The 12,765-nt window shown below is 42.4% G+C and overlaps 1 protein-coding gene across 2 annotated transcripts in view; it reads left to right on the forward strand.

Annotated features, from left to right (window-relative positions):
* Nucleotides 1-12,765, forward strand: part of IGF2BP3 (insulin like growth factor 2 mRNA binding protein 3) — a 111,444-nt gene that overhangs the window by 66,830 nt on the left and 31,849 nt on the right. For both annotated transcript variants that reach the window (XM_083825971.1, XM_083825972.1), the window contains 5 exons: nt 1-52; nt 145-208; nt 8,998-9,282; nt 11,716-11,850; nt 12,410-12,532. In XM_083825971.1, coding sequence (XP_083682097.1) covers nt 1-52; nt 145-208; nt 8,998-9,282; nt 11,716-11,850; nt 12,410-12,532 — 659 coding nt within the window. The remainder of the gene's footprint in view (nt 53-144; nt 209-8,997; nt 9,283-11,715; nt 11,851-12,409; nt 12,533-12,765) is intronic.

The raw sequence follows: 12,765 nt of genomic DNA on the forward strand, positions 1-12,765 counted from the left end.
GTGCTGGACAGTTTGTTAGCTCAGTATGGAACAGTGGAGAACTGTGAGCAAGGTATGCTCTCCAATCTCAGACTGCTTCTAAATTTGTTGTGGGAAGTGAGTGCACGCTGAATTTACCCTTTTCCATTGCCTCTTTCTCTCCAGTGAACACTGACACGGAGACTGCAGTCGTAAACGTAACGTACGGCAATAAGGACCAGGCTAGACAGTAAGTGTCTTGTTTATTTGTTACTGTAGGTTAACTTGCATGTTGGAGTTCACATTGTTTCAAATTTTATATGCATCTTTGCTTCGTATTAATCTACCAACAAAATGATAATGTGAGCAATAATATTTTAAGAAAGCCTTTCTGCCTTGCCCCTGCCAAGTCTTGTGTGCTTAGATTGCTATTTTGTCGTCAACTTTTCCTACACTTTGTATGAGATTGTATGAGAAAATTGAAAATTTAGGGAAAATTATTTGACTGGGGAGGGCAGAAAATTAGTGATTTTTCCAGTGGCAGAGGATGAGAATTATCACTTAATTATTTTATCTATTTTTAAAAAGCTTTGTCATTTTTACAGTGTTGGTTATTTCGTGTTTGTCTCCTGCATAATTGTCTCCTGCATAACAGTGGTGGCTTCTCCTGTTGGTTTCTGTGCTGCTGAGGTTTTCCCTCAAGAAATGATTTCTTAATTAGAAAATTTAATGCTTCTTCCAAACAGGTCATAATCAGAATAACTGAAATAGTTTGTCTGGGCTTTTTAACTTTTAGGTGGCCAATTTTGCTTGCTTATATATCTTCAGTAACTGAGGAATTTTCATCTAGATATTAAAACTTAAAAATAAGTTTCATTTTCTTAATCAGCGGTTGTGTATCCTTTCCCTTTCAACGTTGTTACTGTGTGTTATGCTATAGGTTTAATTTTGCTTTTCCACTGCAGGTAGAAACACAGAAGTCTTTTTTTCTTAATTCTTAATCTGGGGACATAAGCATATCTTCCTTCTCCTTTATAACCATAGCAGGTTTAAACAAAACCCAACCCGGGGAATAGCCTGCAATGAATTTCTTTTTTTAACTTTGAAATTTCTGCCACCTTGTGGCTAACTAAAACCAGCAGTCAAGATGCAGGCTGTGCTTCTGGTTTGCATTAATATAAAATTACAAATGAAATAAATTTGTACACATAATTAAGTAATTAGGACTTCTGTGCAACTTGAATGCAACACATGTTTCATCTTTCGAAGTGTTAGGTTACTTGTTAGTGTACTCTGAATAAATGTGATGGGAAACTTGTGTCAACAGTGTGCCTAATATGTATAGTGGAGCTGAAGCAAACAGTATTTTTCTTCAATTCACTATTAAACTTCTCAAAACCTGAATCATTCAACGTGTTCTTCAGGTTCTTTTTTTTGGAATTCTGTTGCACAATAATTAAGAAAGATGTTGAATTTCTTGTTCTGAAGAAGCCTATGGTGCAACGTTAGAAATGCTACATGTGTTAATTCCCTCTTTGAAAATGTAAGAAGGAAGTACCTAAAATATCATGGAAAGAAGCATGATGCATATTTTTGATCTGTCATCTGTGGTGTGGGTTCTTGGATTTGAGCATTCCATGCTGAAACTGAAGACAACGAAGTACAATTTCTTCCCCCTCAGCCTGTACTTGTTAAATTTTGAGGTTAATACTGAGAAAATGCTGAGATAAGCCAAGCCTGCGAGGAAGCAACTGAGATAAATTTGTTTTTGCATGAGAAAACACATGAACATAACTGAAGGTATCTGGAGTTCAAAGCAGGCGAATTAGCATCGAGCGTGAGTGTTGGTAGAGGACCTGAAGCGGCTGAATGATGACACGGTGTCAGTTGCTTTGAGCAGGTAGGGCAAGCAGAGGAGCCTTGATTTGCTTGGTGAATGCTTTGATAGGGACTCAAGTTTGCCTAAGGGCACGAGCCCATTTTCCATAAAGAAAATGTTAAATGAGGGTGGTTGGGTTTAGGATGAAGGCCTACAACCGTTTAGCAACCCCCAAGAGAAGTGACTGGATAGGGTATTTTAAAGGAAAAACAGTAATGAACTGCAATGTAGAATCACAACAGGGCGCGTGCGTGTGTGGCTGATCTGTAGTAGCTGTGGTGATGTTTCAGTTGGGTGTTTTTGCTAGATGTGACCTAGCTTTGCTTCTTGGAACTGGTTATGGTGGGCAGCAATGGCTTTGGAAGGGGAGCAGTACATGACTGCTGACATCTGATAAAAGTCAGTGTTGGTCAGCCCGTGCAGTAAAGGGAGAAACAAGAACTGACTTTGTGAAAGCTGTTCTTAGGCTGGCTGGGAATCAGCAGCTGATAACAAGCTCTGCATTTTGAGATTTAACTGTTCAGGGTAAATAATGCCATTAGCCATTTGGTGCGAAGACTGAGACCATACATTCCCTACGGTGCTGCATGCAGTGGGTTCCCGGGCGTAACCGAGCATCTCACCAACTTTTTGCAAGGCATGCCATAACTTCACAGCTAAGTGTTGGCTGACAAACCACGCAGAGCTGGCTCCTTCCCCTCTGGACAGGCTGTGTGGCGTAGCCCTGCCTGCCGGAGTGTGTGCATGCGGCGCTGTGATGGTGCTGGAACAGCCTGGAGATGTTTCTGATAAGCAGTTCTAAACAAGTGCGGTATGCGTGGCTGGAAGGATGGTACTTCTGTGTAAAGCTCTTGGTTCCACCCAGATAGGAAACTGAGCATTCCTCTGCCTTGAAGCCTAATTGCTATGGCAGAGGTCTTCCCCCCCACCCCCAGCTGGTACTGCGGTTGCAGCATATACTGCATAGCACCGCGTCCAAAATCAACTTTGAGACTAAAAATCAACTTTGAGATTAATTAGTGAAGACTGTTGCAGTCCTTTTAAGCAGAAGCAGCAAGCCTGGGACAGAGCACATAGCACCCAAAATCTAAGATGTGCACAGCTGCTGATTTCTAGTTGGAATGGACGTCTGTGGCTTTGACCTGTTACCGTGCTGTCTCTTTCCTAGCTGAGCAGGCATGATGCTGCTCCTCATCTTTAAGTGGGCAGACCAGGGGTTTGCAGGGAGCCCAGGAAGTTTGCAAGGGAGGTATGGCAAGCACCAAGCCGTGCATGGGCCTAGGAGAGCCATCCCTGCTCCATGGGTAGAGAGGAGAAGACTGGGACTGCCTGGGCAGCTCTGTGACTCCAAACCTGCCCTCCTGCAAGCGACTGCAAGGAGGAAGCCCCATCTTCGCCAGAAATTAAAGAGGGTCTTAAAAAGCACGCTGCTCTTGCACATGCAGTTACTGACCATTGCAATGGATTTTGGAATATTTGGGTGAGAGGGTGAGTGGCAGAGCCCAGCGTGTTTAGTTGAGGCTGAACGCACAACCAGTGCCGTGTAGATGTTGAGGTGGCTTGGGACCTGCTCACCGAAGGGGACCCCCTCCTCTCCCCTTGTTGATCCAGGATGGGTTGGCCATGTCCTTGTGGCTGTTGGCTTCATAGTCACACTGCCTCCTCTTTCCCTCCCCAAAACGTAGTGTGTAGGCATCTAGTGCGTGCTATGGGATTCAGCTCTACTCAGGGTTTTGGAAGTTGTTTTGTGCAAAGTTGGCTTCGTGCCTGTGGAGGTGGTGCCTATGGTTTTAGAATGGGGCTGGATGTCCATTTTTTAATCTTTTTTTGTAGCTCAGGAATGAGGTATGTCTGGTTGCATCTCGTAACTGATGGTGTGTTTTAGCTGCTGGCTGCAACGTGAGGAGCTCGGGATCTGTGTCATTGCAGATACAGGTGGATATATTACTATAAGATGCTAGCGATCACCTTTTAATTAGAATATATACAAAAACAATTTTTTTTACCCTTTCAATGAGGCACAAAGCTGTGTGCACACCACACGTATCCTTGACAAATGAATGAGAGTTCACATAACTAATACTTTTATATTCCATCATGGGTCAGGACTAACGTTGCCATAGGAACGATAAGACTGAAAATTTGGAGTAGTGTATGATTATAAGCTTAGATTTGTCTTTTGCTTTGTTTTTATTTTCACAAATAATACTAATGAAAACTATATTTTTACTTAATGTGAGAAAAAAATCTTTATGCCAAGGAAAAATTACCATGTAAATCTGTCTTCTCGGTATGCAAATATATCTGTTTAGGGAGGAAAAATGAAAGATGGTGTATGTACAAGCTGCATGTGGGAGTGAAATATGTTCTCCATCTAGTGCTTAGTGTGATCACGCTATCAATGGATGAATGATTTCCTGCACAAGACTTGGTGCTCTTACTGTATTCATTTATTTAGGATATTTAACCTCTGCTAGCATCAGAAGGGAGAAGAAGGCTGAGCAAGTATCTTCTCATAGGAAGCTCATAAGAGGACAGCAGTGAGATGTAATTTTGATGAGGGGGAAAAAACTCAGCTGACTAATTTACAAAATATTTATTTGAAGGTTTAGTTCTTGCAGAGATCTTCCTCTGAATAGGACTTACCTGACCATAAGCCAGGCTCCTGTACAGTTTAACAGAGCACAGGCAGTGGTTACTGCAGTCTTTAAGTTTTGTTTTATGGAATATTTTCTGAACTACGCCGAGATTCCTGTCTACCAGCTCTTGCTGGCATATGAAATGTAAACATTTTCCTTTTCCTTCTAAATATTAATTAAAAAAACGTTGGGCGATAGGAGGGTTTACCTCTTAATGAGGAAGTTTTCTCTATCTCTGCCATCATGGAGTCACTTGAAGGCTTTTAGGCCTTTTAAAAGACTGGGTACCGGTAATGACATGGGTAACCTGTGAGACCTTTGTAACTGTGGTTGTGGAGGAGATGCCCAGCTCTGTTTGGGAAGGCAGAGGTCTTTGCTGAAAAGCAGTGGCTGTGTTGCTGTGGCTTGGATTTAAGTCTCTGAGGTGGTCAGCCTATGCGAGGATTTGTTTGACAAAAGGAGCTGAATTTAATGTGTTTCTTGGGGGACTGCAAAAAGGCTGGTAGGCATGGTGTGTTGATCTCCTGTAGCTTTCACTCAAGCAGGTGCCACTGGTGGCATGAAGAATCCCTTGCTTTCCTCTGAGGCTCCCTCTTTCACAGGGAGTGGAGATGGCTCTCCTGATGGCAAGCGCTGATGGTTTTTTTTTCCATGATGCTGGCACCAGAGCAAGCTTAGGGACCCTGTGGCTTAAATCCATTGATCAGTTTTTTTCAGGAATTTTGAATCTAGACGGTGGCTCTTAATCGCTCATCTCCCAGTTTTTCTATTTCATCCTTCTCTTTCCTGAAGCGGTACTTTGTCTCTGAAATTTTATCGTGGTTCTGGTGCTGAAGGACTGCTGAAGAGAGTGCAATCTTACCTGATTATAGCCTTGTTTTAGGCCACAAAAAAGTTCAGCACGGTTAAATAAAGGTGCTATGACAGCATATTAAGAACCTAGTGGAAACTGTCAAATGTTAGAAAATTGAAGGCCAGGCTCAAAACTCCAAGTGACCTCTCAGCAGCTGTGGGCATTGTTTTGTGCCTGCATTACTGACAATCAGTCATCGCTGCGTTCGCTTCTGTGTGCGTGACTCAGAGCTGAGAGCGAGACACTTCCTGGGAACCTCAGTTCCACGCACGGCTGGGAGAGCAGTGTTTTCTGACTCTTCTGGCTGCTTGTCACTTGATCGACTCGGATTATAAAACAAGTCAGCCTGTAAAATGGGGAGAACTGTGACTCAGAGGATGAATTCATTAGTTTAAGGTTTTCTCTATAAATATCTAGGCTAGTTAAACAAGTGATATCATTGTAGTATCTCTAGATGCTAACCTCTAATATAAAGCTAGAGAAGTGAACTTTAAAGCATGCTTGCTTTCAAATACTTACTCAAAACCAACTTGTTCAATATTGGAATTAATTTTCCCTGTCATCATATGGTTTTGGTAGCCAGGGATTGTTCGCTGCTAACATGATTGATTTCCTGAAGTGGAAAATGACCTTTTTTCAGTTTGCTTTGAATTTAAGGCACTTGTAGTCATATAGAATCATTCGACAATTTAGAAATTGTTTCTAAGTAGACAAATTGCAACCTTTTTTCCAGGAAAACTTTCCAGGAGAAGTGTGGTATATGTTAGTTGTTGCTTTATAATATCTGTTGTGAAACCTATGTATGTGGCTTGGCTGCAAACAAAAAGCCTAGTCTTTTCCTCTCCTGCCACTTCTGAAGAAGAATGAGAAGTCTCTTGCGCTGATTTCATGTAAGAGTTTGTGTTAGTGCTGGGATTCTGGTCGAAGATGTTTTAAAGCCAGGTAAGCTCGAAGCGTTTTGGGAAAGCAGCAGTGTCTGAACTTGTCAAATGAATGCGTGGAAGGGAATGAGCTGGGATGCACGTCAATCTGGAGCCTACCACCAGCATGTTGGCAAAAAGGCTGGTGCTCATCTCTCCAACATCTTGAGGTTTGTTTCCAAAAACAAACAGGGCTTGTGCAACTGCACTGCGTGATGGTGCCGTGCTCCTCTCCAGTAGCTCTTCAGCTTCTTGGCTGATTTCAGAAAGACTCATTTCAGTAAGACTTAACTGAGAAAGAGGTTGAAGACGTTTGCAACCAAAAAAGTTATTTTCAGGTTACATGAAAGGGAAAGCCTCCAGACCCCTTCCCCAGAAAATGCTTTTTGGGCACTGCAACTCCGTGCAGCTCAAACCTGAGAGGCAAATCCATAGGACGGCAAGATCCATGAGCTGTGCTGCTCACGGTCCCTTACTGCTCTTGTGAACACAGCATTTTGCATAATAAAATGCTCTCCAAAGTCCATGCAGTAAAAGTTGAGAAATGTCACCTTTGAAATAGGCTCAGCAAATTTTAATGCAGCTCTATTTTGCCACGTGCTGTAGGAGATTCTCCCATCGTGGGAGCAATTACCCTTCCGTCCTGTCCCAGAAGGACCTGTCTCATTTGGTGAACACAAGTATTTAATGAGCAGCAATCAGTTATTCAATACTTGGCTTTCCTTGTTGTTCAGTGGGGTTGCCTTCAGCCTTATTTATTATCAGCCCTTATTAAACGCTGCTCCAAAGATGAGAACTACTTCTATAAACTCTTTACTGCCCTGCTGGAGTATTTCACAGACGCGGGGCTATTCCCTGCGAGGTGAAGGGGTAGGCTGTCCTCTTTTTTGCAGCTGAGGCTCAGTACCCCTATACCCTTTCTGATGAACAAGGCTACTTCTCCCCTCCAGCAGCGGTATGAGACCGCAGGGCCAGGACGCCCAGGAGATGAGCAGTACTCTGCTGCCTCCCCTTGAAAACATAGGTGGGTGGCGAGCATCGCCCACTTATCTCTGCGGCAGGGGTGAAGCTGTTGCAGAGGGCAGCGGGTGGCAAACTGGCTGTAACTACATGCAAATGTGTGTGAGGGGAGAGACCGGATTAGGTTTCGGCATTTCAAAGGCCTTGCTCCAGAGCATACGGTTATTATGAGCTTTTTTTTTAAAAAAAAAAAAAATGTTGGTGGGTTCTTTAATATGAAATGGAAACCTCCTGCCCTCCCCCGGGTGTTTTTAATTTAAATGAAGCCTTTAAACAAAATCTCTCAGTAAACTTCTTAAGCCTGGCATTCATAAACTACCCCAAATCAATGCGTGTTTCGGTGATATCGGTGTATCGGGTTGCTGATAATGTGAGTAATATGTCTTCTGGATTGAAACTCAGAATGTCCATCAGACAAAAAGCATGAATTTTGTGCTAATACCTTATGAGCATGCTGCAAGTAGCTTAGTTATTCCTGCTGTTGCCTGGGTCTTTACTTTTAGTGACGCTTTCCCTTGTGTTTGAGTGGAAGATCTTCGAGCTTTCAGGAATCTGTCACTTTTAACCCCAGAGTCGTGCTCCGTCTGCGGAGAGGAGGAGGACCTGCCGGTCAGGCTGAGTTGTGAGCCTGGGGCCTCCTTGCTCCGTTGAAACGGCTGCTGTCAGACCATGCCCCTTCTTCCTTTCCCCCATCAGTGCTATCATCACAACCTCAATGCTGTAACGGGGCAGGGGCTACTTTTCAGCGGGTGCTGCCCAGAAGTTGGGTACCAGAGCGTTGTGTGAAGCTGAAGCCACGCTCCCCAACATCACCCAATGCAGTGGGATGGCGTGGGGAGGGAGCATCATGTTTTTTTGTGAGCTCAGCAGGTGTGGAGAGGCTGAGGGGAGAGCACCGGATTGCTCTTCAGCGTGATGGATCACGGTGTGGGCACGTTGTGTGCCTTTGGGTGAAATGCCTCTTTGATATTCAGCAGAAGGGGGCCCTGCTCTGCCTCGAAGGGCAGCAGAACTTGAAACACCATGTAAATGTCTCGGAATGCCTTTGCATCCATCAAGAGCTTAACTGGTGCTTTAATTTGCTGGTTAACTTTTAATCCTGCCTGCAACGTGGCCACTAAGTTGCGAGGTGTTCCAGTGGTCCTCTAAGTGATGTTTCAAGTGCCATTATTGGCTTTGAGCGCTTTCTTTCCTGCTGAGAATGAAGCACAAGCTGTCTTCCCTTTCTTTTGTGTCATAGCTATGTCAGTTATCGAAGGGAAAAAAAAATCCGGCCAAATAGCTGTGCTGGCAAAAACCCTAATGAAGGTGCTGTGATAGCAGTGAAAAAGTTTTCCCTCTGGTGCAGCTTTAATTCTATTTGGGAAACTGATTTAAATTAAATCAGGCAAAAGAATGCTTTTGAGTGTATAAGCTCTGTCTCCTGTGAGGTTTTGCTGATAGGGTTGTACCAGCGAAATGTTTAAAGAGCACAGAAGCCCAGAGCAAGCAAGAACTAACTTGTAGTTCTTAATATGGTGACTTAAAAAAAAAAAAAAAGCTGTGTAATCTAAATCTTGACTAAAGACTCTTGAATGTAACCTTTCTTCTAGGAAGTAGCTTTTTAGCTTTGTCGTGTGATTTAGTAAGTGCACAAGTCTACACCTGAGTGACTTCTCCTTTTATAAGGTCCCACATGTGACTGTTTTTTTCCCTTCTCTCTCTCTCCTCCCCTTTGTAAACAAACAGAGCAATAGAAAAACTGAACGGGTTTCAGCTTGAAAACTATTCCTTGAAAGTCGCATATATCCCCGATGAAATGGCAGCCCAGCAACCTCCGCAGCAGCATCCCCAGGGGAGACGTGGATTCGGGCAGAGGGGCCCTCCGCGGCAGGGGTCTCCCGGTGCCACCACGCGGCAGAAGCCACAGTCGGACGTCCCTCTGCGGATGCTGGTTCCCACGCAGTTCGTAGGAGCCATCATCGGGAAAGAAGGAGCAACCATCAGAAACATCACAAAGCAGACGCAGTCCAAGTAGGTTACCTTGTAAAAAAATGTCATTCTAAGCTTTAATTTTGTGCCCTTTTCTATTGTGTAAAGGGAAAAGTGAATTGTGTTTCTCTTCTGTGGGGTAAGAATGTATTTTGTGTGCGTTGTGCTCTGGCTTGTGTTTGTCTTGATACTTTTGAAGAAAGCCTTACAGATATAACAGCACTTTTTCGAGGTGGAGTAAATTGTGCAAAGTTAATTGTGCTAGGAGACACTGGCAGTAATGTTTTTTTCCTTTTTCAAAAAAAAGTGGAATATTTGAGCCATAACCCTCTATAAATTTGTGCTATGAAAACGGTCTTGATTACAGGGAGAAATCTGTCTCCCACTCTTCCCATAATGCTGTTATATCCTTTGGAAGGCTTCTGTTTCCTCAGAAGCGTCATCTTTGGAGACCAAATTTTGGTATTCCACCTTGCTTTCCAGCTTGGGTGAGCAGCATTGCTTTCTGTACTGGGGTGGCAAGGAGTCACTCCAGAAACACGTAAAACTTTACAACAAATGAAAATCACTGTGACTAGGAAATCTTCTGCAAGATTTAAGAACTGTATTCTGCCCCTGATACATGTTCAAATACCAACTGACTTGCTGTTTTTGAATGAAATTAGGTAGTATTTGTAGGATAGTACTTGATGCCAGAGTTGCTTAATAGATATAGTGATAAGGCTCCGGGCATGGAAGTTGAACCTGAAAGCTGTAATATCTTGGTCTGTGGAATGTACAGTTACTGTGGTGACATACCAAGTCTGTAAGTGCTTATACTAGCTGCAGTTTAATTCGGGGCATTCATAGGATTTAAATATGTTTTCAATAAAAGAGGGGGAGGGCATAAAAAAAAAAAGAGCCTTTGTCTCTCCCCCTCCTTGCACCTCACCAGAAGTACATAGGAGTGAATACATTCACTGCTATCAAATTGCAGACCACACCAAAACACAGATTAAGGAAATGCATGGAAGGCAGAAAGCGAGCTACTAAGTGACCTAAGAAGCTTAGAGCACTAGGGTCTGGAGACGCTGAAGGAGATTGTTTTCAGTGTGTTAAATCCCTGCCCACAAGGAAGAAATAAGCGCAGATGCAGGGGGAGGTAGGGATCGCATTCAAGGAACTCTTCTAGGATTCCCTTAAGAGCACAGGGTGGAAAATGGTGCATTTAGGAGTAAAACAAAACAAACAGACCCCCCTGCCCACTGAGCTCTGGATTATCTTGATGCTACTTCCAACCTCTTATTAGCATGTTGTATCCCAGGAGACCCTTTGCTGTGTTTAACAACACAGATTTAAGAGATTTGTGGTGTCCTAACAAGACTCGGTTGTAGTTTGCCTATGGGCAACCAATTTTCAGGTGATATCTAAAGCTTCCAGGTTTTTTATAGCACATGAATTAGAAGTTTGGCATAAGGAAAGCTCTTATCTTTTAAAAGAAGGCTGGATAGAGCAGAAACAATAGCAGACGACTAACTTGAAGGATATGTGACTTCAAGAACGATGTTTTTCTTGTTTGGGGGATTAAGAAAAGAAAGGTTGTCTACTTCTAGTTGCAGCAAGGATTGCCATGGGCTCCTCAAAATGCTGCATCATGAAACAAAATGAATTTTCAGTATCAGAACTGGAAAAATATAGAAGTTTATTGAAGAGCAGCATGGTTGTTTCTTAAATTTGGAAACAGCTGTGATCTGGGGGGGAAAGAGAGGGAAGAAAGCCAAAAACAGAAACGGTAGAAATAGTATGTGACCTGTAATTATTGGCAAAGCGCAAACAGCATCCAAGGCATTGTCTTGCTGCAGGTTGTGATGAATTTTTAGTCCTACAGCTATGTAAACTGCTGTGGGTTAAGGCTTCTAGTTTTAGGGTGGTAGAGAGTGGAGTTGGAGGAAAGGTAATCGCAGGACAAATTTTAGGCTTAAAACACATAGCAAGTAATTTTTATGATGAATGCAAGCACTACTATGCCACTTTGTTAGCAGAGAAGTGTTAGGAGGCCCTGCTGCTGATGTCGTGAAAAAACAAAGTCATACAAAGTTTTGTTATACTCTAGATGCACAGTCACTATTAATGGAGCGAGGAGACTGGAGATAAACATCCAGAGCTTTGGGATATCTTGATGAAATGTTCTCTTCAGTGGTTTGTTTCAGATCGTCTATCTAATGTATCCTCTGAATGTCTTGCAGTCCAAGGAACAAAAATCCCAGTGTCCACATAGATGAGGTTTAACTGGTAAAGTCAGGAAAGGGAAGCCTCTTTATAACACAAAAAAATAATATTTAGGGGATGTTTAAGTAATTGTATCTCTTTTTGAAATGAAACCACTTAAATGTGTAGTCATTGTTAGCTCAAAATTAATTAGTTCTATGAGAGTTGGAAATATGCAAGCTTACCATAAAAAACGTGGTTACAGTTAGTGTTTTTCTTTCTTTCAAGAATTGATATTCATCGTAAAGAGAATGCAGGTGCTGCTGAGAAACCAATTACCATCCACTCAACTCCTGAAGGCTGCTCAACAGCTTGTAAAATTATTATGGAGATCATGCAAAAGGAAGCTCAAGATACTAAATTGTGAGTAAATGGCATTTCATTGTGAAGGCACTAAAAATTAATTCTGAATTCTTGTTGACTCCATGTAAAGAAGAGTCTTTGAAATCTATTAAGTAGTGAAGCTTTCCTCTGTTGCCATTATCCATACTTAAGTAGAAAAGTTGTCTTTTACCTTTCAGGGGCAGTCTACTTGTTTAATTAGCTCCAATACCTTCTATGTTTCTAGCTATTCAGTGGTTGTGATTTTGAGGTGAACTAGAGCAAATACTGTGAAGTTTCTTGAGAAACTAGTAACTTTTAATCAGAGCAAGCATAATGAGTTATCTCCCTCAAAACCTTAAGATATATTGTTTCCTTCCCAGGAGCTCTTGCTCCTTCAGTATGACTTTTATTTAGCAGATATGTTGCAATGAAACTTTAGACGATATTGTTGAAATAGCATCGCACTTGGACTCCTCTGCATCTAGTGTAAACGTGCAAGTGAATGGGATTGGTATACGTTTCTATGAAAATACATTTTATGCATAAAAGCTTGCAGTCTTTTCTCCAAAAGTCTCACTGGGTGTAACCTCTATTACAGTACAGAAGAAATTCCCCTGAAGATATTGGCACATAACAACTTTGTTGGCCGACTTATTGGCAAAGAAGGAAGAAACCTGAAGAAAATTGAGCAGGACACAGATACTAAAATCACGATATCTCCGTAAGTTTTCAGTGGTCTAATCTTTTGATGAGATGTTTCACTGCTGTGGTACGTTTATGTACCTTGTTTTTACAGAAATGTTGCTTTTTGAAGGCTGAGATGACAACCTCCTGGAGCCCCTTCCATGATGTGGGTTAAACAGTTGCTTAAGACGAGATACATTGAATGTAAACAGTGATTCTTCATTGTAGATTCAGTCAAGAGCAAATCTAAAAATAACATGGGCTCTTTAG

The sequence above is a fragment of the Anser anser genome, assembly GCF_964211835.1.
Source record: "Anser anser genome assembly, chromosome: 2".
Lineage (NCBI taxonomy): Eukaryota > Metazoa > Chordata > Aves > Anseriformes > Anatidae > Anser > Anser anser.